Source organism: Ctenocephalides felis, unplaced genomic scaffold (genome assembly GCF_003426905.1).
Source record: "Ctenocephalides felis isolate EL2017-DRISC unplaced genomic scaffold, ASM342690v1 CF-g0.4_SCAFFOLD_00845, whole genome shotgun sequence".
NCBI lineage: Eukaryota > Metazoa > Arthropoda > Insecta > Siphonaptera > Pulicidae > Ctenocephalides > Ctenocephalides felis.
Genome location: NW_020536999.1, coordinates 18,282,719 through 18,309,844, shown reverse-complemented (window position 1 = coordinate 18,309,844; position 27,126 = coordinate 18,282,719). Strand labels below are relative to the sequence as shown.

Sequence of the window (27,126 nt, the reverse complement as noted above, 5' to 3'; positions counted from 1 at the left end):
AGGACACCCTGTTTTTCGTCAGTCCTTAGCAGGCAATGGTTTATAAGAAATACACATAAATTTATTAAAGACTGATATTTTGTGGTTCCAAATATTATACAGTTAACCCTTGGTTAACGCGGTAAGTGCGTTACCAAGGAATACAACTTGAAGTAGGAGTAATACGGACGAAATGACATGTATGACATAGGCACCTTATTCAAAAATTGGCGCGACGCAGTAGTCAGCTCAAACGTGTTTTTAGACAGCTATTATTTAATCGGGCATGTCTTAAAGATCGATAACAAAACTTACATTAATACCCTTTTGATATCAAGTTACTACAATCACTCATAGGTTGCGCAAGGAACTTATGGGCTGTTGAACAAAAGCCGTGTAATAGGAAGTCCGTGTAGTCGAAGGGATGTCGGATTTTTAGCTCAGCGTAGTATGGGAACCGTGTACCAAGAGTGCCGTGTTAACGGAGGGTTGACTGTATATACTTTCTCCAGACTTTGCAAAAATAGCCCTTTGTTCCACGCGGTTGGGCAAGTCTGTTAGGAAGTCCAAGACCAAGTAGATACAAGAGTCCTCTGTTAAACTCGAGCAAACCAATTCTCTAGAACTAGAACATTTGAGAAACGCTGATATTAACGAATATATATTAAATTAACCGAAATAATCCGACTTCAACAATTGTAAGTCTAGTTGGTATCTTATTGTGCAACAGTTGAGTCTTTCGTCCGGGCGCGATTGCCTCCACGTTACGGTCGACCTTAGCAAGGTCGTCCCAGGCACTGTCATTGTGCTCGTGTCAGAAACATGTTTATGAATCGTAAGAGATTAACGTTTGTCGTTTGTAAAATATCTTTGTCAACTTTTCACAGAGACGAACCAGAAATAATGTAAATAAACTAGTGGGGTGCATGGCACCGTGCCTTAAGGCAAATTGCTGGAATTTACACTAAATGGATATTCCAAACGAAGCATTTTAACAATAACTGTATGAAAATCTCTAAAATCTCAATTTAGCTTTTTGTACGCTTTTTTAGAATCCATGTTTCTGATCGATGCAGAGCACTAGTCTAAATGTAGCATTCTCTAAATTTTAGTGATTCTCAAAGTGGTATACATGAACCCCCAGGGGTCTATGGCAACTTTCAGGGGATCCACGGCAGGGAAAACAAAATTTCGGACAACACGAAATAAATATGGGGGTCCACGGCATATTTATAAATGATTTAAACTTTAAATGTTAGTACAGGGCGCGGAACCAGTCACACATCAAGCTCGCATATCTAAAAAACTATTGAATGTTTCAACTTTAAATTTTTGTCAAATATTTAGTAAAGTGTAGTGACAATGTATGTCAAGTTTCATCAAAATCGAATTATGCATTTTTGAAAACGTACAATCTGTTTCAATACTTGGATTCAGACAATCTAATTATATTATTAGCGAATTGTTTAGCAAATTATTACAATTTTAACTTACAGGTGAAGATTCTAGTGTTTTTTTAACAAACAAATATATCACCTTAAAAAACAATTATCTCTTTATTACAAAATATCCAACATCTAAAAAATCATCTCTCCAAAATCTTTGAAGTATCCCTAATTATTATAATACGACAAAAGAGAGAATCTCGAATACTTCAGTATGTGCATAGTTCTAGCCTTTTATCGGCAAATATTCTATAAAAATCATCATATTTTCATAGACATAAAAACTGAACTTCATAAGTTCAGATCTGTTAATATCCTTTATTAAATAAATCTCTGCATCCTTTTAATTATTCGATTCAACCAATCACTAAATAAATCCTTCCAGTTTCTTCATTTTTCTCAAAATGTCCGATAATAATAAAACCGAAGCAAAAACTTGTTTTAATCAGCATTAGCATGCTATAAATTTATAAAAGCATCAAGAAATTGCAGAAAGAATATTGATCTAGTCCAAAGACTAATAATATAACTGGTCATAAAACGGATGGTATCCGCCGGATAAATATAAAAACTTAATTAGATAAGTAATAACAATTAACTAATTATTTATGGGATCCTGTATTTACTTATTAACTCGAAAGAAGTTGCAGTTTATGTAATTTCTATAATATTATACAAATAAATAAATTGTTCGTATAACGTTGTGTATGTTCCTAACAAACTCATGAGGCATCCACCAAATTGTATTTGTAGATCAAGTACAAATCTTGAAGAAATCATAAAAATCATAAACAATCTACAAAAATTTTAAACAAATAAGCCCAAATCCACGTTGTCCAATATAGTTCAGCATTTATGATTTTTTTTTTCCTTTTTTTTTAGAACGTGTTAGGAGGCATCATCGGAGGGATGCTGGTGTGTGCTGGACCATCAGGACGCAGGAGACACGAGCTGATCCTATATTTGGCAGTTGCTACTTGTGCAGTAAATTTGGCCAATTTGCTAATTTTGGAACTGGGCGAATGGAGACATCTGTTTCCTGAAGCAACCAGGAAGGCTTTAGAAGAAGACGGATTTGATGAGACGCCAGTTTACATGGGTAAGTAGACGGGTGAACTTTATACAAAATTAGGAAAAAAAATTTGGGGGATTTTCTAGAATTGTGTAATTGAATTTTGTTAAAGGTTTAAACAAAAATAATACTTCTTGAAGAATAATATATAAATGATTATGTAGTTATCTCGTACCTCTAATCTTTTCCAATAGAAATCTTTTATCCTGTGCACTTACGGTATTAATTAAAATATGTGGACATGGGAGAATAAATTAAATTATAATAACTAGTTGGAATATGTAAAACTAGTATTATTTCCAATATATGAAAGTAACTTTTTAACCTTTCCCCTAAGTTCTCTTTAACTAGGTACTACTGTAGAAAACTACATATGGAAATCGAAAGCCAGAACTTGGAGATTTATTCACTTTTACCACTTGTGATAATTTATGATAATAATTCTTACCAATGTTTACTTCGTCGTGATATTATTGAACTTATCGTACATCGTAGAAATATCTTGACAGATTTTAAAAATTCTAAGTTATGTTGAAAACCAAATTTTTTTTAATTTATTATTATTTTTGAAGAGCAATCAAAACCTTACGTCCTATGAGCTGTTGGGCTGAAACTTCTCCTTATCTAGAATTTTTTAAATGGTAACCCAATGGTTAATCTTTCCATATTTGATATTTTTTTGTTATTAGAATTAATCTAATAGGGCTGACATTTTATTGGTGCAGCAATGCCGGGCAAGGGCTATTCTCACTTGGAAACATATTGCTATCTATATTTCCAAGTGAAAATCGTTGTCACTGCTGCCTGACAACAGGCTGCTCGAAGTGGGTATCGAACCCGGGACCTCTGAAACAAGCCCGAAAACCACATATGACAATTGAAAGTCAGAATTTGGAAAATGATTCACTTTAGCCGTTATATTCTAGAGGTTATATAAAAATTCTACGAAAAAAATGCTTTAGCTGGCAAAATTGGCAAGGTGGCCGTTTTTCTCTTAGTAGCAAAATTTTGCTCTTTACTTTCAAATATTGTTATTAAACAATTCCTAAATTTACTTGTTTTTGAGATAATGGTGGTGAGTCTTCTTACCCGCGAACCTTCAAGCCTCGCTCTACCCAACTTTTATAAAAGAATCTTTGGTTGAATATGTTTTGATGTAGTCAACTGATATCAGCATCAATATTTTACTGCCTGTCTAATAACTTCAAGCTATCAATTTTTTTTATCCTTTCCAGCCCGTCTGACAACGAGTTTGACCGCCGCTGTTTCAGCTTTGGCAGCATTTTTAGAATCGCAATTTGCCTTCTGCGCCATGCATTGTTGTTCTGGATCATCCTCTGCAAATAAGAGATTGAAAGGAAAAAATGGGAAATTAGATGGAACCGACCTGTTGACCAGAAATCATGATCAGGGTACTGATACAGAATACATCATCACGAGGGTAAGTAGAAGGAATAAGTTCAGTTTCATACATCTTAGAGTAAGAGCCAGATAAAAAAACTACGTTGGTTGGGCCGAAATAAATATAAGCTTTATGGAGCTCTTTACTCCTTTTTGGGTGAAAATAGGTTTTTTTTCTTATTTTGTCTAATTTGTCATCACTTGATCAGGACATTTATGTCCAATATCACGAATTGGACATCTCTGTACAATCCCATTGATTCGTTGGCAGAATTTTTATCCATCATCCAAAACCTGTACATAATAGTTCATAAAACGTTAGAGTTCCAACCACAGTTATGATTGTAACCAGATAGGGTATATTATGAATGCATCTCGTGATTGTAAGAATATTTCTCAGAGTCAGGAGAGATGTTACAGGCGATAATTATGTCGTCAGTTCACACAGAAAACACATTGTTTTTGATTCAACTTGGCGATTACAATCATGGGGAATGGAACTTTTGATTTTCCATTATGAAATTACAACAAATGAAATTTTATCTATGTGTATGTGTCTATGACAGAATGCTATAGCTTTTTTTCTGATAAATTGAGCAAGATTTAATTAGCACTGTTATTTTTTCCGTTAGTGATTACTAAGATCATTAATTCTTGATGGAAAATGGAAAATAGTTTGTGATAAAGCGCATTATATTGCAAGCAGTAATTAAGGTTAACACGAGGTAGATACTAACTGTTGTGTTTAAGATTACTGGATTGTGAAATTATAAATAAAACTTATGTTATATTTTATCAAAATTTGTATTTAAGTTCTATATCCATTTATAATTTTTATATGTTTAGTGTGTCCATAATAAAATTGAAAGTTTTATCTAAAACAATCTCCAAATTCAAGATGACCTTTAGAGAAATTATTTAAATATATTTTTTTGTAGAAAACTAGACTTTGATAAATGTGTGTCATATGCTCATACGGCATTAAAATGGTTGTGAATTATTTATATACATTTATTCATATTATGATTATACCATGTGTTACAAATACTTAAACCTGCTTTTAATTATATATTCATTATTCCAAAATTATCATAATTATGTAAAAATTTGGTTATTCATCATATTCATTAGATGATGAAGTGAAAAATTATAAACTTAAATAACATTTTAAACGTTCCCAAATTATAAATTATTATTTATAACATCTGATCATTTTGATAAAATAGTCACCATAGACTGCTTTTCTTCATTTTTATATCGATTTTCTTTCCCATTAGATCACTGGTTGTTTTAATGATTTTAGAAAATAGTAAAAATTATTTTATTTCTTTTACAGCCAAAACCGGATTCGATACGAAAATCTCCGAACAACATAAACAACGTAAGTTATGCTCAATCTTGGGTGTTTGAATCAGACGGTGGCGGAGGAATGTGTCAAGGGGGCCACGAAGACACTTCACCTTCCTTATCAGCTGCTCCCACAGACCGAAGCTCGGGAGGACCTCCTACACCTATGCAGCAGCACACCACCGGTAGATAAATAAAACTTATGAAAAAAATATTAGTTTATTTTGAAAATCACATTTTCTTTCAGCTGGTGTAAACGGAACCTTAGTCAGTTTCTCCCGAGCCGCCACACCATCCCCACGAGGAGGTCGTTCTCCTGCTGCCATTTATGCCACACGGCAGCAAATCACCCAGCAGCATGTTCAGAATGTTATGCATAGTCCTCCTGCAGCCTTTGTCTCCAAAAATCCACAGCCAACTGGTGGCAATGCGCACCAGCTAGTCCAAAGCGATTCGTCTGCCGATTCCAAGTCATCTGCTCGCGATGCCGAATTTTCTAGAGAATTGGAAGCTGCCTTGCAGTTGATCCAGGAACTGGAAACCCCGTCAGAAGACCATCCCGTTGATGGACTCGGAAAACAAAGTTCTGGGTCCCCGACAGACAGTGAGAAGACACTTAGCGCTGGGGGTAAGCATCGATATTGTGACTCTCAAAGCACATCAGGGTATAGTTCACCAAGTAGAAGAGGTTATAGCATTCGGGCTTCCGATGCTGCTACCATCATAAATTTACACGGAACTCGTCCTAGAAGAAACGCTTCACGTTGCATAACTCTTCTAAATGTCGATTCCCGCGGAGCCATGACTCTGTTACCAGTGTCTTCCAGCTCCTCGTCATCTTCCAAAGGAACTTCCAACCAAACTCCTAGGTCTTCAGATGCGTCTTCGTCCACGGAGACTTTGCGAGCGGTTGGACAGCCCCAACCTTGGACGACTAATGTAAGATCCCTTTTAAGGAGTAAAAAACCAACAGGGGGACCAAAGTTGCCTCCAGAGCTAGAAGCTGCGATAGTTAAAAGCGAAAGTTTAGCGTACCTGACCGACGTCGAACTGATGCAAAGGCACGAAAGGAATAGGGAAATCCAAAGGGTAAGATGAGGATAGTTAGGACTGGTTTGTGGCACGTGGTTTGTGGTTTGAAGTTTGATGAAGCATCGATGATGGTGATGGTTTGAAGGTTGATTTGTTGATGTTGGCTGTAGATTCTTCGTAGGACTCTTCTTGCCTGAGAAACACTGCTGACTAACAGGAATGATAATTTCTTCGCATACTATCATCTTTTACATAAATCGCCTAGATTTTTTTTCTCTTCCCATAATAATAATAATATCTATTATAATTAACTCGAGTTTGATACAGATTTTGATCCTAATATTAAACTCTCAGAGCACCAAAATCCAGTCGAAGGATTATTTCTTGCTTCTTTGAAAACTATACATCTTCTTTTTAACAAAGTTATACTTTAATCTTTTATGGCACAAGTTATCAATTCTTTTTAGAGTTAATGTGATTATTATTAAAGTTGATTGATTTTGGCAAAAGATCAGACTTTTAGGTCTATTTCAAATAGGTTTTGAATATTTTTCAACCTCTATTTATTAAAACAAAAATTATATAAATTTGAACCTTGCACGATTGATCCAAGTTTTTCACTTTCAGAAATATACTAATTATTTTCTTTTCAGTACTAACAATAACATTAAATTATATATATATATATATATATATATATATATATATATATTTAGTATTCTAACGTTGCAGGTATTTGGTTGTAGATTTTGTATATCAACTTTTGAGTATAAATTTCCCTAAAATAATTTATAAAGCTAAAGTAGAGTATATTTAGAATATAACTAAACAGTAAAGTATATTAAATAGAAAATCAATTAATAATTATAAAAAAAATTATAAATTTTATAAAAATGTCAAGATAGGATTGTATATTTTGCATTTTGTATTATATAAAAACACACTCTAATAATTCACATCAATGCATGTAGTATTTTAAATAAAATAGGCTCATCCACACAATTAGATAACACTAATATTTATTAAATTTATATTTATTTTTTTATTTATTTATGGTTAATGGGGTAGTTACAAAATTATTTGAAACAAAATTTTGGCAAAACCTTGGTATAAGTAATTATTAAAAAATATTTACTTTAGTCTTGAAAACTCATATTAAACCAAAATTGCAAATTGTGTAAATTGGTGTTTATTAATATAATTGTAAATGTAGAGTAATTAGTAATTTTAAATGTAAGAGTATTAGTAGTATAACAATATTTATATCTTATAAGTTAGAAAATCCTAATTCTGGGCTTTGATTTTATAAAATAATAAACGTACGAGTTTTACAAATAATTAATTAAGAAAGCAAAAAATAAAACAAATTAAACACAATGATCAATTAAGACTGCAAAAAACATAGTATAGGGGTTAGTGAAATTTAAAAAGGGGATTTGTAACGTTTAAAAAAAATATTACAGGAGTTAGAAACATTTTTGCAAAATTTGGCTTTTTTGGTACATATTACATTCAATTTGAATTGAGTTCGTTAAAATTAAAATCTAGATTATAATTGCTTCAACAAATTAAGAATTATTACAAATTAGGCACAATGATTAATTAGGACTGCAAAAATCATAGCACAGGGGTTTGTAACATTATAAAAAAAAGCTAGAAGCATTCTTACAAAATTTGTCTTTTTTGGTATATATTACAGTCAAGTTGAATAGAGCTCGTTAAAATTAAAATCTAGATTATAATTGCTTCAATAAATGAAGAATTAATACAAATTAAATACAATGACCAATTAAGATTGCAAAAACCATAGTACAGTAGCTTGCAACATTTAAAAAAATCATTATTGCAGGGGTTAGTAACTTTTTAACAAAATTTACAGGCTTGTAAAATGTACAGGCTTTTTTTTGGTATATATTGCAGTCAACTTTAATTGAGTTCGTTAAAAATTAAAATCTAAATTATAATTGTTTCAGCAAATAAAGAGTTATTATTAGTGATCAATTAAGACTGTAAGAAGTATAGTACAGGGATTTGTAACATTTTTTAATAAAAATTCAATAGTACAGGGGTTTGTAACAATTTCACAAAATTTCAATTTTTTTTAATAAGGTTGGTATATATAACTGAAATCTAGATTATAATTGCTTCTACAATTTAGTTCCTAATTCAGATTGACAAAACAAAGTATATATATAATATTTTATTTAAATAATTTGTGTGGATGGGTTCAAAATTTTGTACAGTGCTTTTTTGTTAGTTATGATTAAATTAATTAATTTTTTTTTATTTTTTCAGAAAATCCAACAGAGAGTTCAAAAGCAACTGTCAAACGGTACTCTGCCTCATTCGCATCAGATTGATTCTACAAATAATGGAATCGCCGAAACGATACGATAAATTCCAAAAAATAATAATAAAATCAAATTTGTTTCAAAATTTGATAGAAACTCTCTAGATTTTTTCAAATCTATAAAAGAGAACGCATAAAAATTTGTATGGAATTTTTTTGCAATAATATGCCAAATCTTTATGTCCGAGGTTATTATATTGCGTATATTCCAATATTCCGATATATATGATACTCGTATATTTAATTATAATATTAGATAATAAGTGTTTTGTGTAGAAAAAAATTAATATAACATAATATAATAACTTGTTCGTAAATTACTAATGACGAGCGCGTATTCCGACCAATGAAAATGCAATTCAAGTAAATACCTGCATATATTTAACAATTTGTATTTATAAATGTCATCATTTATAGTCGTAATTTATAAAAAGTCTAAAATATGAATAATATTGCGTTATATGTACCTAATTAAGAAAACTTATACTTATTTTATTTTCATACGCCGGCGGAATCTATATCTGGTCTTTATTTTAATAAATTAAAACTTTTGTATAATAAAATAATTATTAAAAAACATATCTTGTTATAGTTGTGTATTAAAATTTAATATTGATAAAATATCTCGATTGGTCTATTAATATAAATTGTTGCAACGTTTGAAAAAAATATCGTTTATTTATGAAATATTTATCTAGAAAAATCCAATTCAATGTTTTCTAATAAAATTTATAAAATAAATCAATATTATATAAAAAATAAAACTTATTATCTTTTATCAAAAGATAACTAATTATATTATATATTTAAGCCAGTGCGATTACTATAATCGCAAATATTAGCCAAAAGATTTATCAAGTGATATGTTAATACTATTAATTTCCATTTCTATATATTATATTGTATATTGTATATGTATATTGTAAATTGTATATTTTTTGAGCATAGTTTATATTATGAAATTATTAGGCAATTGCAGAATTACGTTATGTTTATAATAGTTTTAGGTGGATGTACATATATGAAAGGATATTAAGGCTCTTTTTTGTAAATATAATGTTGCATATTAAAAAAATTAACACATCAGATATACAAATATTTTTTATAATCATATCCTTATAAATATTTATATTTTTCAGATTTTTCGATTATGAAGATATTAGTACTTGTTAGCAATTTGTTGAAAATTAAAGACAATCAATCAAAATATTAAAAGGTATTTATTATTTATGTTTTGGACCAAAATTTGTGCCATTATTAAACAATACAAACTCACAAAAAATTGTGTCAACAAATTCAAAATAATGTATTTTAATGTGCCTAAAACATATGCGTTTACCAAGAGCGTTATTTTACTAAAAACTGATTTTCTCTCCAAGAAAATAAATTTAAGTAATTTATACCAGTAACTACGTTTTCTCGTAAATTAGTTGTAAGTGGCATTTTACCTTGGCAAGTTGCATGAACTTCCCCATATGTGTAATAATTGACTTAATAAACCGAAATAGAATTTAGCTATTTAAATTGAAGTGAAAAACCAAAATTAGTAAAATAAACCGTGGATATATATCTTTGAATATTTGAAAAAATTAAAACGGCGAAAAATTAGAAAATAATCTATGGATATATATCTTTGAATATTTGAAAAATTTAATACGGTGAAAAAGTAGCAAAATAAACCATGGATTAGTCCAGTCATTTAAGCTTAAATTATGTAAGAATCTCGGAATTCGAGATACCCAGCTGTAAGTCTGTAAATACTTGTATATTACACCCTAAAGTTGTCACAAAATATGTAGGTTTTGAGATAACTTTAGGGTGTCAATATACAAGTATTTACAGACTTACAGCTGGGTATCTATAAATCCGAACTGAACTAGGGCTACATGACTTTTCGACCAGATTATTTTTTCAAATTTGGATGAATTTTTATATTCAAATCTCTTTTCTGAGGGCCGTTAAATTTTAGTATGTTCAGTATGGCCGTGATCTCATAAAATTTCGCCAAAATCGTCCAAGCTTCTTTGTCAACTAATAATTATAAAGAAACGACCTCGATGATCTTTACCAAAATTAATCAATGTGATTCCCAACCAATATTCTTCGAATTTTTAAAATCAATTTAGGATTGTGCACTAAAACGTAGACGATTTTTTTTTAACTTCTCTAGTTTTTAATCCTGGTTTTCTTAATGTAGCCAAGTATAGAGATTGTATTTAGGAAGTATATTTATTTCTCAACATAGGGTTCAATAACTTAAGAATATTCGTCACGGATTTACGTACATTTTTACCTGCAAACTTAAGTTGTTTGTGTCGTGGACCCCTTAGGTTTTGCCATGGAATCCTATTTAGCCGATACCGATTTTCTTTATAAATTTGTATTTGTAATAACGTTCAGTATTAAACATTTAAAGTAAAGATACTAATCCAAGTTAAGACATTTGTTAATCGACTTCATAATATTAATAAAATAGATATTAACCAGGTCCATATGGTATCAACTCTATATATCCACAATCGTGGATCTCTATAATTCATTTTTGTGGGTGTGGACCCCTTGAAAGTTGTCATGGTTTTCTGGGAACCACTTTGGTAATCACTGCTCTAAATACATAGTTGTATTTGAAATATTTTTTAAATAAAATTTTGAAGTTTGGAACTTAGCGCAACGCAAAATTTGAAGTGATATAAAGTTTAGTAAATATTGGATTCTGGTGGAATCAAATTTTTTGGATGATCGGAACTTAAATTCATCAAAATGTGTCAATATTTGTTTAATATTTTATTTTTGACTTTTTTCGTACAGGTTTTATCGCCTCTTACATAGGCAATTATTACAACTGGCAGGCAGACCTGCCTGCAACCTGAAACGACGCTTAGATTGAGGTTTGAATTCGATACGAAGAATACCGGTTTTAGCCCGCTTAAATGTGAACAATACTGTCTCTAGGCTCAATAAATTATTATTGGGTTTCTTATAAATTGAGGTACGTTTTATCATACATATTCAAAATCTATAATAAAAATTAAGATATTCTAAGTACCATATTTGTATTTTTATTTTAGATATTCGGCTTGCTCATGGGTAAACGTTGGGATTTGAATCAGAAGTCTCATGGCATTTTTGGATAAATTGAATAGCTATGCCAATTTTTTTTCATCGAAATATTAGACAAATATATATGTATATATATTATATAATATAATATAATACCCTACATGCAGTCTAAGAATTTTGTCCACCCTACCAAAATCATATATACTTTGTCCATGGGGTTAAGTTGAAAGTTAAAATTGTATGTAGTTGTATTACCATGTCAAAATAAGATTTTCACTAGTTTTACTGAAATTTTTAATACATTTTTTTTTGAAAGATATCCTAAGTGAATTACGTTTAATTGGTACATGGACCTACGATTAGATAAAATGATTGCAGGCTGTTTACATAAAAAACGACCTAACCAAGGACGTTCTAATTCACAGCTCTTTTACATTCAAATGCATATGCATGTAAATAAAATATCGTGAACGTTTTAGTAACTGTATAACCTGATCGCTTATCAAGCTTCTTTCACACAAACAAGAAGAAAAAATATTAAATATAATATTTATAATAGCCAACATAGATTATTCACAAAGATAGAGGCATAAATACAATTTAAGGAGAAATAGAAGTGGCTATCTTCAAATGCAAAAACAGAATAGACATCCATCCTAACGAATCAAGTAAACTTGGAATGCCAGCCGACCAGGTTAATACGAAAATTACCTGAAGATCTAATTAAGTATAATTAATTTTATTACTTTCATTTTGCTATATTCTATTTCTTTTTTAATATCCCGTTATAGTGATAAGTCAAAAAGCGAAAATGAAAATTTTTGCATATCTTTACGTTTCAGAGGTTTTTGAACATTTTGGCATACATCAGAAAAAATGGATGTGTGTGAATGTTAGGTGTGTCCGCAATGTTTCGTCCACGTTTTCGGGCGCATGGATCAACCGATTTGAATGATTCAAAAAACATTCGATTCTTGATGAAAATAGAAATCGAGTTTTTGAGAGAACGTAGTATCTGATTTGAATGATCCAAAAAACATTCAATTTGTAATGATTGGGAGAAGTGATGAAAAGTTTTTGGCAAAGGCAGCCAGCCATTTTAAAGATACAGAGCTAAATACACAAAAAATAGCAGTTTTTGAGAGAACTAAGCATCCGATTTGAATGATTCAAAATTTTTCTGCTTGTTAAATTATCTCAACTTTTTTTTGTTTTGCACAAAAATTTTTTTTGTACATACATGTTTCCATTCTAATTCTGGCTAAAGTTCTAAACTTCACTTATATAGTTTAAATTTCCACTTTGTATTTCTGTTTTTATAATTCCTATGAATATTAGACAATGTTACAGTATTTATAATAATCTATTTGAAAACACGCAGTATTTCTCGAACTTTTCGTTACAGTACAGAAAGAGCCAGTAATTTGCTTTAAGGGGGTCTTCCTATGTGATGGGTTGAAAAAATCGATTTTTTTTTTCCATAAATTTCTCCCTTAACATGTCTAGAATACCGTAGTAAAGCGATTTTAGAAAATTCCAAGTCGTTTTAAAGATACAGCAGGTAAAAGAAAGACTGTGTTTTTCAAACTTTCCTCCATTGTATCTCAGAAACGGCTGGACCGAATTACTTGAAATTTACAGGGCACACTCAATATATTTAAACGCATGGAATGAACTTCGATTTTTCAAAACTTCGATTTTTTTATAGCAAAGAACAAAAAAAAACGCCTAATTTGCAACTTTTATTTCAAATGTCTATCAAAAATCCATTTTTTTTTTATATTCATTTGATTATAGGTCATTCCATGCTTTTAAGTCTACAAAATAAAACGCCATTTATTTTGTGTTTTTTTCAGATAAGCCGATCAGCCGGAATCGTAGAGGAAGTGGGAGCTCTTTCTTTCGAGGCGGGGGTGTTCAGAGCGCTGTAACTCTAGTTTGACTGAATATTTTTAGCTGAAATTTTATATTTATACTGTCCAAATATGTGTTAATAAATGATAAAAAACTTGAAGCTCTAAATATTTACTGGTCGTAGAAAAAAAATCCTAAAATATCCCTAAAAAACAGGCCATCACATAGAAAGACCCCCTTAAGGCACGACGCCATACACCATCTGAGGTAGTTCCAGTAGATACGCCATTGGGTGAATCTATCTAATAAATACTATCTAATTTGTAGTTATCAATATTTTATCTTATATTTGATAGTAATCTATGCTTAATGTTGTAGTATGAACTGATTGCAAAATAAAGTGAATAAAAAAACAGTTCATAACTGGGTAAAGTATAAAAAACACGAAGTTAACAATGAATTTTTATCAGTTAAAAATATTTATTTAATATAAAAAATCTTGAACTCTGTATCATTAACCCCTGACAAGTGTGAAAAAGGCATTAACCTCGTATACCTGGCCGGCTCACGTTTGCTTGGGTCAGTGCTTGCTGTTTTACCGGCGCGTTCGGTCAGGTAGACGCAATCTCAACAAATCAAAATAAAAAATAATATAACAAAAGCAATTCAGGACATAAAGTGAACTAAAATCCACGATTTAACACCCCATTGTGCAAGTACAAATATTTTAAAGTGCTTCCAAGTGATTTTCCTCAAAGTGAATTTCTCTCAATATGTGTGAAAAGGATTCGTGTGTGAAGTTACATTCTGATAGGACATAAAAGTTTTTTTGTATGATGTGTTGTTCGTTATTTTTTGAACAAAATGCATTCGACACCCCCGATTTTGAACCAGGGTTGTACTGGGACAACCGTCGACAGTTTGCCGAAACAATTTGTGGCTGCTATGAGGACTTTGTTCGATATTATGGACGACCAGAAAACTGGGTAAGGGATAATATTAAATATAACTAGTGGTGTATCGTGCCTTAAGGCAAATTGCTGGAACTTCCCGTACCGTAATGAAATGTTCGAGTAATATTAAATCTTTTCAAATAGATTATTATAAATATTGTAACATTGTCTAATATTTATAAGAATTATATAAACTGAATTGCAAAGTTAAAATTATTTATTTAAAGGACACAAGTGAGCTTTAAAACTTTAGCCAGAATTAAAAAAAAAAAACAGAAAAAAAATTCGGAAAAAAAATTTAAATATTTTTTTCAAAAGCATTTATGTTGTCAAAACAAGTAGAAAGTTAGTTGAATTATTCAAATCGGACGCTTAGTTCTCTCAAAAGCTGCCATTTTTGCACATTTAGCTCTGCATCTTCGAAATAGCTGGACCTGTCTTTGCCAAAAACTAATCACCACTTCTCCCAATCATTACAAATTGAATAAACTATAGATCATTTAAATCGGGTACTCCGTTCTCTTAAAACTCAATTTGTATTTTCTGCACTCTTTGCTCCGTATCTCCGTAACGGCTGGACCTGCCTTTGCCAAAAACTAATCAGCACATCTCCCTATCAATAGGAATCGAATGTTTTTTGATCCATTGAAATCGGTTGATCCGGGCGCCCGAAAACGTGGACGAAAAATTGTATCCATACATACACACATACATCAATTTTATCTGAAGTATGCCAAAATGTTCAGAAACCTTCAAAACGTGAAGAAATGTAAAAATTTTAATTTCGATTTTTGGATGATTACAATAGCTTACCCTACGGGAAGTTAATAAACCATAGATATCTTTGAATCTTTGAAAATATTGCAAATAAATAATTTTTGCTTTTAAATTTTTAATACTTTTCTACATATTTTTTTTAGAAAAGAGGTATATAGTTCTTTGTTAATAAAAAATGGTTTTAAATAAAAAAAAACAGATGATGGAATGCATCTTGGTCTGAAACGTCGTAATTAAAAATCTACAAAAAAATTGCGCACTATCTAAAAGTTAATATTAATAGCTAAAACTTTCAGAGAATTGTTTTTTATCAATTTGGAACCATTTGAGCCCTTGGGAGCAAGGATTTTCGAAAATGTCCATATTAAGGACCACCCTAATATGTACATATATAAAATTTTCATAGTCAAAATGGTCAAAATACTTTAAAAATTACATCATTTTATCTTTAGTCACTCATACAACTTATGTTATTAAATATTTGTGATTTTTTTCATGATGTTTTTTATTATGTATCATATTGTTACATCATATAATATTTTTTTTTTTATTGACATATATACATTATTTTCATATCTCAGTCAGACAGAGGTGTCTGGTATGAGAGATTATGAAAAACAGTTTTCATATTTTATTATTAAATTAGTTTTTCATTTAGTTTATATCAATTTTCGTGTTTTTTAAATAATAATCATTTTAGCCCTTTTGCTCACAATTGATAAAAGAAATTGTTTAAATTACATAATTGAACTTTAAAAACATTTGTTTGCCATTCAGCAGAATTATTAAAGTTTTAGCAATTAATTTATAAAGTTATTTATATTTTATATAAAATTAATTACCCAAAGAATTTAGCATCTACAAAGATACTGTTATAATTTCATAATTAATTGACTCATTTTATTTAATTAATGTGAGTCTATCTATATAAGATTTATTTACTTTTGCTGTTTGGTTTTATTGTTATCTAAACTGTACTTATAGAAACTAGGTAATTTTTTTATTAGATTTTTTTGTGTTGTGTGAGGTCATTGATATATCATTTCAATAAAATATTCGCTATTTATAATCATGAGTCACAAAAGCCGTTAAAATTAATGATTGTACGCATCGGTGTTCTTTTATTTAATTTTTTTTGTTCCAATTCGATTCACTTAAAAAGTCTAATGATAAGCTCAACTTTTTATTAAGAAATTTATTGAAAATAAGCTTTTTAGGTCTTATAATAAGACGATTTTTTTAGATAAGTAATTAGTGTCTAATAATTAATTTATCCTATAATTTCATCCTTCATTGTAATCCATATTAGCCCCCATTTTAAACGAAAATGCTAAAGAATCTTCATTATTATTACTTAAAAATAATTTTTGTGTAATATAGTATAATTTATTATCAATATTTACAACTTAATATTTTATAACATAGTACATTTCGAAATGTCTCGGGTTCGATCCCAGATAAGATTTTTGTTTTTCATTTTAAATATAATAACAATAATTATGATTGAGGAATTTGAGGAAACAATATTTATTATTAATTAACATGCAAACAATATTTAATAGTCAATTATAAAAAATGTTGCATCAATATTCATTTTTTATTTTGAGGACAATATTTATTAGCTTATGATAAAAAATATTGCATAAATATTTATTTTTCAATTTGATGACAATATTTTGTACCCGATGATAAAAAATGTTGCATCAATAATTTCATTTCAATTTGTGGACAATATTTATCAGTCGATGATAAAAAATGTTGCATCAATATTTTTATTTCAATTTGTGAACTATATTTATCAGCCGATGATAAAAAATATTGCATCAATATTTATATTTCACTTTGGGAACAATATTTTGTAGCCGATGATAAAAAAATATTGCATCAATATTTATATTTTAGTTTGAGGACAATATTTATCAGCCCATAATAAAAAAATATTGCATCAATATTTCTATTTTATTTTGAGGACAATATTTATCAGCCGATAATAAAAAATATTGCATCAATATTTCTATTTTAGTTTGAGGACAATATTTATCAGTCGATGATAAAAAAATATTGCATCAATATTTATTCTTCTATTTGGGGACAATATTTATTAGCCGATGATAAAAAATATTGCATCAATATTTCTATTTTAGTTTGAGACCAATATTGGACAAGGCCATTTATAGAGATTATTGCCTCAATATCGGCTGACGTTGGCCTGATCGATTAGTTGACATCATCACAGAACCGACGTTCGCCGATATTTTTGCAATATAGGCAATCACGGCCACAGAAAACCGATATTGGTAATATATTGTACCGATATTAATTTCTACATGGGTCATTATTAATTTTTAAAAATAATTTTTAAATAGCACACGGTGCATATTATTATTATTATTAATATTAACAGCCCCTTTACGAATACTTTAAAAATTGTTTTATATTTTATCCTCAATTTTGACTGATTTTGAAAACTTATTTAATTTCAAACTTCTCAAAAGTTATTCTTGCAGATTTGTATTTTATGTCGTAATATGTATTACAAGGAAAAATAAATTGAAATAACTTATTGCAGTTGAAGTAAATGTTTATGACTTACACGTCTAATACGATTTAATTTAATATTTCTAGTTATGTAAAATATGAATATATATATATATATATATATATATATATATATATAATTATACATTCAAGAATGTCTTGTTTATTAGTACAGAACGCCAAATTAGGTTAAAACCAGATGAAAAATAAAATTAGATACTGCGAATAAAAAGAGAAATTAGATACAGTCAAAGTTTTTGTTCAGATTTTTTTTATAACTCTTGAAAATTTGTATTTTTTATTTAATTTAAAATTTAGACTTTTAAACACTCCCTCTTGGTGTTACTTCATGATATTTAAAATTACCCTACCCCCTCCAGCCAACATCACATTTATTTTCAGTTCCAAAAAAATCAATTTTTTTTTTTAAAATTGTGTTTTTTTTTTAATTTAGCCAAAAATAAATACAGGTGATTTCTTATTAGAATCCCTCTCCGCTTTGTAATATTTTATTATTTTTGTCTTTTTTTTTTGCTAAAAATAATAAATAAAAAAATGCTAAATATTTGACTTGTTTTAAAAGTAATTTCAATTTTCATGTGCATCTTATTCTTATACATAGATAAACAAGTATATGTATGTATGTTCTTATAAATATCGAAAGTTGAGTATGCAATGTTAATTAAATTTAGATCTAATAAATTATCTAAATAAGTAATATCTTTTTTATTTTGTAGTAGCATTTATATTTTTTATTGTTTACTTCATTTATTTATTATTTTCCTTTAGTTTCTTTTGTTACTTATTACATATCTTGTATACTTTATATGATTTTTTTTTTTATTACCTATGTTAACAGTTTTGTAGTATAAGACTCTAAGTCTTGATTGACAAAAGAATAAATATAGATTAAAAAAATGTAGTAGCCAAAAAATATTAGACAAACTATTTTTTTTTCTACTTCTTTATTCTAGTTACGTCCATTTAGCAGACATAGAACGACGTTGGCGAGATGACGAAGCTGCTGTCAGCCAAGGTTTACCTCGAGGAGTGATCGAGAGTCTCCGAAAAGTGACTCCACCGAGTGGCAAATTGTCCTTTGAAAGATTTTGTGGAGGCCTCAAAATCTGTTTGATACGGAACCAAGCTTTGCAGCAACAGCAAAAAGTTGGAGACCATACTAATAGAAATCAGGACCACCCTAAACAAAGATCACCTTCTGCTCCTTTGCTGGACATGAATGATCCAATAAGGTAATTAGATCAGAAATTAGTAGTAATATTTTTTTTAATTATAAAAGAAAAAATCTGAAGATTGCTGGTTTATAAATTAACCACTTATAAATTAACTAAATTTGCTTTAAAGCAAAACCATCCTGGTTTAAATTAACTCACATCAATAGTACTATCTGCATGAACAACCTTAAATTATGATGGTTTTCTTGAACTGTGTCAAATAAAAATTGGCAAGGATATGGCTAGGATTGGCAGTAACAAATTAAAAATTAGATTAATAAAAAATGGTTGATGAATAAAACTACAGTATCTGAATGTTATAGAGATTTCTCTAACCATATCCTTTTGCTCAAAAACTTCTTTGTTGATTACTATTAATTAATTGAAAAGCTGCAATAAAAACAAAATATTTTGGAACTAAAATATTGCAAAACCCAATTGATATTAAAATGACCGATTGGTAAATTTTAATAACCGAGGTTGTGTATTGGCATTTCGAGATTTTTAATAAATATAGTACTGGTTATTTCATCATGCAGCCGAACATGTAGAACGTAAGAAATTTTCTTATTATGTAAGACTGTATGTAAAACGTAACTTTCTTATTCGAAATAATATTTAACTAGTGGGGTGTATGGCATCGTACCTTAAGGCAAATTTCTGGAAATTTTCGTACCGTAATTAAAAATCTTGGTACGGAACCCAAAAAAAAATACACAAAATATGTACACATTATTAAAATCTCTATAAAATATCTGATAATTTGATGTACATATGTTCAATAAACATTTTTCCGCCAAATGACATTTTTTTAACTTATTTTCATTGAGAGTCCATAACGCTGGACCTGCCTTCTCAAATTTTATTTCAGTTCTTCATCTTGTCAATACAAATAAAATGTTTTTTGAATTATTAAAATCGGACGCTCCGTTCTCTTAAAATCTGATGTAACCGTCGCCAAAAACTAATCAGCACGTCACCTTATCAATACGAATCGAATGATTTGGAATTATTCAAATCGGTTGAATCGGTCCCGAAATCGTCGACGAAAATTTGTATCTGCACACACACACAAACTACACACACACACAGACATACATCCATTTTTCCTAATAGGTATGCCAAAATGTTCAGAAACCTTCAAAACGTGAAGAAATGTAAAAATTGTCAATTTTGATTTTTTGACGATTACAATAACTTATCCTACGGGAGGTTAATAAACCTAAAGAATTATTTGTAAAAATTAATTAAATCGATATATAAATTCATAATAAAGTTTTTTATATAGAAATCAGAAATAACGAGCAATGCTCCAATGAATAACACATTCACAATTTTATAGTTTTTGTGATAATGAAAAACTTCTTTTTGTGAAGTATTTGAGTGTATAACATTTTTTAAAATATATACCAATATAATTATTAAATAGAGAAAAAACGTAAGTTTTGGATCATCTTCAGCACATAAAGACAATCAATTTAGTGAAAAACTGACAAACCATCAACAATGTTGCAATTTTAATTATTTACGGCTAGTTATTGTTCAGTGTAAATTTTTATGTGAATTCTTTAACTTTTATATAAACTTCTTATTGCAAAAATTTTTACAATTCTATAGAGCAAAATCGTAATAAAAAAAATTGTGATATCATAAAAATTAACATTTAAAAAAGACTTTTGAGATTTATCATACATCTTATTTTAATAGCAAAATTTTAAGTAAAATAAACTCGAAATAAAATTTTATTAAAATAGATGAAGTTTTAGGGTATCTCGGATTTATGACACCTTGAACTCTGTTGACAAATTTAACTGAATCTAAAAAATTTTCTTAAGTAAATCGCGTTACACATTTTCTCTGTACTATTTATCTCCTTAGTTAATCGGCTGATTTTATGCATCACAATTTGCATCTTCAACCGGTGGTCTCAACTTTTATTTAACTATAACATGTTTATATATATAAGTTGTTATAGTAATTCTGGTTTCTACCTAGTTCATTATCATTCGAAAATAAACAAATCCAACAGCAAATCTCAATGGCGCGGTATGCAGTCTCACCACTCCACATCCGCTTTGAAAAACCCGACTACTTCCGTCATGGTTCGACCTTTGGAAACGCCGAACACCATTGCCCAACACAGGGCATTGAGTTTACCTCAATTGCAAATCCATAACAGACCTGGTGCAGTTGTCCAAACCAAGGTGCAACCTATCAGGCCGGAGAAGGATCAGCAGAAACTGGATAAAGCAGGTAGAGGGGGTAATATATTGTTCGGACGTCTTTTCGTTTAATTATATTGGCCATGAAGGTGACAAACTTCAGGGCATTAAGCTTTACACGGAATGGTTGCTACCCCTGGTAGAGGGGGTAGCGGAGTGTTTTAATTGAACTAGTTGTTCACTTCAAAAAGTAAAGTCCGCTTAACAACATGTAAATAACCAATAAAAATAATTATATCATCTTTCATTATAACTTAGTAACAAATTAGTGATTGTAATTAGAACTGCAGAAAATACAAAATATACGAACAAATCAGTGTACAGCAAATACAGTTCACAGCTACAAGGGTTAAATCATAGATAAAAGAAGAGTTAAATTGGGTTAAATTATATCCAAACAACCTGAATTATCGAAGGAGAGTTTTAATAAATTATAGTAAAGTAACAAAAGTACAATATTGTTATTTTAATAGGTTGGTCGTCAAGTATATCTTTTTGGTAGTGAAGTAGATTTCTCTTACTGTTAGGAAAAATTTGACGTGGAAATATTTGTATATTCAAAAGCTAAATTTATTTACTGTAGGCGAGTTGCATTTATCTGTCCATGTATGGCTAAAATGTTATATTTTCACTTTTTCTAGGTATACGCAACGCTTTACACAATTGGCATAAGGGTTTGTTAGTAACTGCAAACAGCCAAAATAATTTTGGGTTTGCCAGTGATGATATATTAGCTAGTAAAGATCCTTTGAGAAATAGAGGCCTTGGTGATGGACAAACAGATCAACAGGTTAGTTCTTACTTGTTCAATTTTGGTAAATAATTTTATATATAGAAAAGACAAATTAAGCCATTTATCTCTCACCATATCAAACCTGCAAGAAACCGTTGACCTAAAACCTGGAACCGTTCGTCTCTTGATGTCATAATAAATGCAACAAGGTCATTTTGTATCCGGTTCTTAAATTTACATATCTACAGATGTCTGAGACGCCAGTAAATTGTTTTTTCTTATTTTAGTATTGTTATTAATGTTTTGTTGTCGCGACCATATGTATTTGTTGACTTGAAAAAGTAAGGTAAACGTGTTTGTGGAATCAAAATCTTATGTTGGAATATTGTATAAACGAGAATAATCACCAGAAGTAATATACGATGATTAACGACAAAACAATCTGAAAAGAATTTAAAACGAAGACTTTCATGGTTATCCTTTAACCACCATCATTATCTTCACTCCATTATTCCAATCCAATGCAGTAAATAATAATAAACTTTCCTTAACAAGTTTCTTTTTTGCAGACATCTACCACTGCTGGCTATTTCATAAAAAATACCCAAGAAGGTGGTAGGAAACGAAGAGAACCACGTCGTCACACTTTGCAGAGCGGAATCGACCATGCTGCCTTAAGACGCCTTAAGCAATTGGAGCAGGAACGTTCTTTGCTCTTGAGGGGCCTGGAAGCCGTCGATGCAGCCAGAGAATGGTATAGGGAAAGAGTGGCTGCTGTCCAGGATGGAATGCGCTGGTTGGGGAGGGCAGGAGCTAGAGTGGTAATTCAGGAAACTATATCTTGCCGAACTAATTTTAAGGCAAATGTTTAGAAAACCTGATTATTTTATTTTTATCAGGAACAATGGAGTGAATCGCATCAGGAACGATTGGAGATGCAGCAGGCTCGTGTGATGGAAGCAAATCGGCATTTAGAAGCTTTAGTTAAAACTTGGGAAAGAGGAGCAGTTCCACTGCACATGGACTTAGAATTGACGAAATCACAGATTGAAATGGTAATTTTTACTATATTATATATTTGCCAATTAGTTTTCTAATATTAAATTATCACAATTGTAGTCACCGCGAGCACAAGAACAACAAAAACTACTTTTGGAAAGGCTGAAACGACAAAATAGGCAACTCACAGAAGAAGTGAGCAGAAAAAGTGCAGCTGTTACAAGTTTGGAACGAGAAAAAGCAATGTTACTCAGAGAACTGATGATTTTGCAACCAAGAAGAAGTTTTCAATCCGGACCAAGAATGATGACAGCACCTCCTTCAAATAGTGAGGAAGAAGCTGTTTTTTAATTCCAGTAGGTGAAGATATAATTGATGAAGTAAAGTAAATTATACAGTTCATCGCGAGTACTTTGCTTAACTTGGTAATTAATCTTAAGCTAATTTAAAAAAATTGATCACTGGAAAAATATATAATTCATACTGCAATTTTATAATTATATATATGCACATTTATTTGAATTTACAAAACCTTAGTAAATACAAAATATATCTTAAAAACTATAAATTCATTTATATAAATGCAAAATCTAATTAAAAACTAATATTGTACATTCATTTGACTAGTCTGCTAAGTTCATTTCCACAAACGCATAAATATTCTTAGCCTTCTTATTTCATTAATTATAAGATAATTCATATGACCATCATTTTAGATGCATTTCTCATTATATCGATATATAAGAATAAATTGTACATTTATTAATGTGACATTAAGTAGTTATGATTAGGCAATATTTCATAAAACATTTGCAAAATAAAATACAAACTTTAAGTTTATGTATTATAAAAATACTTTATAATGAAATATTTTGAAGAGAATTTATACATAAATATTAATAGTCCACAATTGTATTAAGTTTGACCTATCACAATCTTTAATTTATTTACAATTTCTTTTGTCAATATATAAGATGTTTCTTTTTGAGCAACATATAGTGAAGTGGTTATTCCCTGTCTCTAAGTTTCATTAAAAATTTGTAAATAAATATAAAAATATAATTTTAATAATAATTTGATATATAGTCTTAATGTGTAAGAAAAATGTATATTTTAACAAAGTTTCCCTGATACTCAATTGTATGTAATACCCTGCATGCATAAGTTTAATTAAATATATTTTCAAAATTTGTCTTATTTTCCTTTATTAGTACTTTTGATATCCCAATGAATACCGTCATGAGGTAAATAACTTTCAATAGTTGGAGAGATCCATGTCAAATACCACCGTTCACCAAAAACGGTGTGCAAATTCTTTTTAAATCCAAAGTCATACAGTCTGCTTTTTCTTTCATACACGACTGTTCCATTCTTCAGTAGATTGAAATGGTATGCAAACAAGATTGCAGTCAAGGCCAGCCCAATTATTGTTAATTGAAATAATGCTAAATATATTTGCTCTGCAGAAGGATATACAGCGAGCATTGCAAATGGAAATATAATTTTTGAGATATCCCACCAGCTTCTAAAGCTTACTCGTTCTAGTACAAAAAAGGTGTTGTAATATGTCGCATAAGATGTTGCAATGAACATATACAATACCAAATAAAAAAAGAATCTGTGATTCCTATGTCCTATACAGCAGCCTGTGAATACACAGTGATGGTCCCTTTTAAGAATACAAGTTTTACAAATGTTACAGTGCCAAGATCTGGGTGGTGCAAAGCACTCACAAGATGCACAGAATCTTCGAGATTTGCTATCATCAGGAGATAGAATTACTCCTTTGAGGCTAGTATCGCATAGAATTACAGCCAAAAAGTTACTTGTTACATTGTACAATAAAAATGATCCAAGAGCAAAATGTATACCATGCATAAGTGTTCCAGGATTATGCACTGATGGTAAAACTACCCACAATTCAAAATAATATATAATGGGTATCATAATTGCTAGGAATGATGTAGCTACTAAATCACTTGTAGTACGAGGAATGATGTTGCTTCTTCGTCTCATTTTCATGAACAATATTGAAATAGTAAGTCAATATTGGTATAAAACAATGAGATATGTCTAATTCTTCATTATATGTGAGTATAAATAATTTTGACTGTTCTTACGATTTGACATGTAGGTGTTTTCCAATTAATTAAATATTTAAAGCAAGTCCTATTGTTTTCAGGCACAGCCACTAACTGAATGATCAATTTCGTAAATTAGTTACTTATTGTTCTTGTTATATTTATAACTTAATCACATTAAATAAAATGTAAATTCAAATTCTGAATTTAAATAAAAACATTAATCAGTCTACTGTCTACTATTGGCACCCTTTGTCATGTGAGGGGCGACATTTTGAGACGTGAAGTTGTTTGCAAACTTAATAACATTTCGATTTTTAGATTAATCTAGAAGTAATTAAATTTTTAGTGACTAAATATGACATAAATGTAATTACTATGATTTAAATAAAAGTCTTTACTTTAAATAATCTAAAAAATATAAAATAAGCTCTTTTGGTCATTCGGTCTTTTTGTCTGTTGGAACAAGTTCATAATTTTGTTAGTACTGCAAGGTTGGTATTTACTATCACAAAAACCACAAAAACGTAATGTGTTTTTAGCATCATGGTAGAAAATTAGTTTTATTTATAAATAGACAATCATTATTTCAAAATTATTGTGATTTGTGATGATTTAATTCAGAATACAGTTTAACATGTGAGATAAGTGCTTTTCGTATTAGTGTTTTAACTAAAATAAGAAGTGTATACGTTTATTTTGTAATTGAGTATTACAAAACGCTACGTCAGTGCATTAATTTTATTTGTAACTCAGATATAGGTATATACTTTTTTATATCATATAAAATTGATTAATAACAATAGGAATTTTATATAAATCATATTATCCAATCACAAAAATATTCATTTTGTATTTAATTTTGTCTTCTGAAGGTTTGTGAATAAAAATGGACGCCGAACAATTCTCATTAAAATGGAATAATTTTCATTCTAACCTGACTAGTGGATTTCATGCCCTTTTACGTGGAGAAGATTTAGTTGATGTAACATTTGCTGTGGAAGGAAAATTTCTACAAGCACATAAATTAGTTTTGTCAGTATGCAGTCCTTATTTCAAACAAATGTTCAAGGTTTGATTTATACTGACACAAAATTCTATTTTTAAAATCCTATAGTGTTTATTATTTTATATATTACTTCTTGTAGATTCATCCTGATAAGCATCCTATAATAATACTAAAAGGGGTAGCTTATAGTGATATGTCCGATATTTTATTGTTCATGTACCAAGGGGAAGTTAACGTACGACAAGAAAATTTAGCAAATTTTCTAAAAACTGCAGAGTTATTGCAAATTAAGGGTCTCACAGAAGATGAATCGTCGGTGAGTTTATACTTTTTGCACTGAGATAAAATATCATCAATTATACCTCAATTTCATTTTCATTTACCTTTTGGCTTTTCTAGAATGATAATCCAAAACCAGATGCAACAAATGAAAAAGACAATACATCAGAATCATTAACACAATACATGTATCAAGATAAACAAAAAAATGACACTTCAACTATAAATAGTTCATCAAATTTACAAAATGATGCACCAAGAGACCGTGGTTTCTCCACCAGCTAATTCTGAAACGAAAAGACTTAAAGTAGCAAACAAACCTGAAGAAAATGCACTTGTTGAACCTACTGATATGACCTTCATACCAAAGACTGAACCTAATTTTATGGAGTAAGTAATTGTTAAATACAAATAATAATATTTCAATTAATTATATTTTTTGGCATTGTTTTTATTTAATTTATTATTTTTCAGTGAGGATTATGAGTCATCTAGCATGGGAGATTTTACACAAATTATGGAAAGTGCGCAGAAAGATATGAATATGAGTTCATCGGGTATGTCACCTTTGGCATCATCTGTTCTTCAAGATTCCAGTCAACTACTAGATCACGGTAAATATTTTTAGCCTTTCTATTTATTTAATATTGTTTTGCTACTATGTTATGCATACACTTGTGTTTAGAATATTGAAAGCTTAGGGACAAATTATCTTTTTTGTAAAGATAGGGCTGCAAAGAGGTCTTTACGTATTTATTAA

At 29.8% G+C, this 27,126-nt stretch overlaps 4 protein-coding genes across 5 annotated transcripts in view; 3 read left to right on the top strand and 1 right to left on the bottom strand.

Moving 5' to 3' along the window:
- Window positions 1–8,776, top strand: part of LOC113364229 — a 118,655-nt gene extending 109,879 nt beyond the window's left edge. For both annotated transcript variants that reach the window (XM_026606719.1, XM_026606720.1), the window contains exons 5-9: window positions 2,307–2,523; window positions 3,732–3,937; window positions 5,234–5,429; window positions 5,492–6,333; window positions 8,572–8,776. In XM_026606719.1, coding sequence (XP_026462504.1) covers window positions 2,307–2,523; window positions 3,732–3,937; window positions 5,234–5,429; window positions 5,492–6,333; window positions 8,572–8,673 — 1,563 coding nt within the window. In that variant the 3' untranslated portion in view covers window positions 8,674–8,776. The remainder of the gene's footprint in view (window positions 1–2,306; window positions 2,524–3,731; window positions 3,938–5,233; window positions 5,430–5,491; window positions 6,334–8,571) is intronic.
- A 5,628-nt stretch (window positions 8,777–14,404) lies between these two features.
- On the top strand, window positions 14,405–23,456 carry LOC113379733 (suppressor APC domain-containing protein 2-like). The gene is made up of 7 exons (XM_026619554.1): window positions 14,405–14,526; window positions 18,783–19,061; window positions 21,073–21,305; window positions 21,907–22,055; window positions 22,568–22,819; window positions 22,898–23,053; window positions 23,118–23,456. The coding sequence occupies exons 1-7, from the start codon at window positions 14,405–14,407 to the stop codon at window positions 23,346–23,348; spliced, it is 1,422 nt and encodes a 473-aa protein (XP_026475339.1). The 3' UTR covers window positions 23,349–23,456.
- A 697-nt stretch (window positions 23,457–24,153) lies between these two features.
- Window positions 24,154–24,970, bottom strand: LOC113375272 (probable palmitoyltransferase ZDHHC24). The gene has a single exon (XM_026615217.1). It carries the CDS (start codon window positions 24,942–24,944, stop codon window positions 24,192–24,194), a length of 753 nt encoding a protein of 250 aa, XP_026471002.1. The 5' UTR covers window positions 24,945–24,970; the 3' UTR covers window positions 24,154–24,191.
- A 718-nt stretch (window positions 24,971–25,688) lies between these two features.
- On the top strand, window positions 25,689–26,636 carry LOC113379717 (longitudinals lacking protein-like; the record flags this gene model as incomplete). The annotated part of the gene is made up of 4 exons (XM_026619552.1): window positions 25,689–25,840; window positions 25,954–26,150; window positions 26,227–26,403; window positions 26,487–26,636. Coding segments are annotated over exons 2-4 (510 nt in total), but the record flags the coding sequence as incomplete, so codon positions are not given.
- Between the last annotated feature and the right edge of the window lie 490 nt (window positions 26,637–27,126).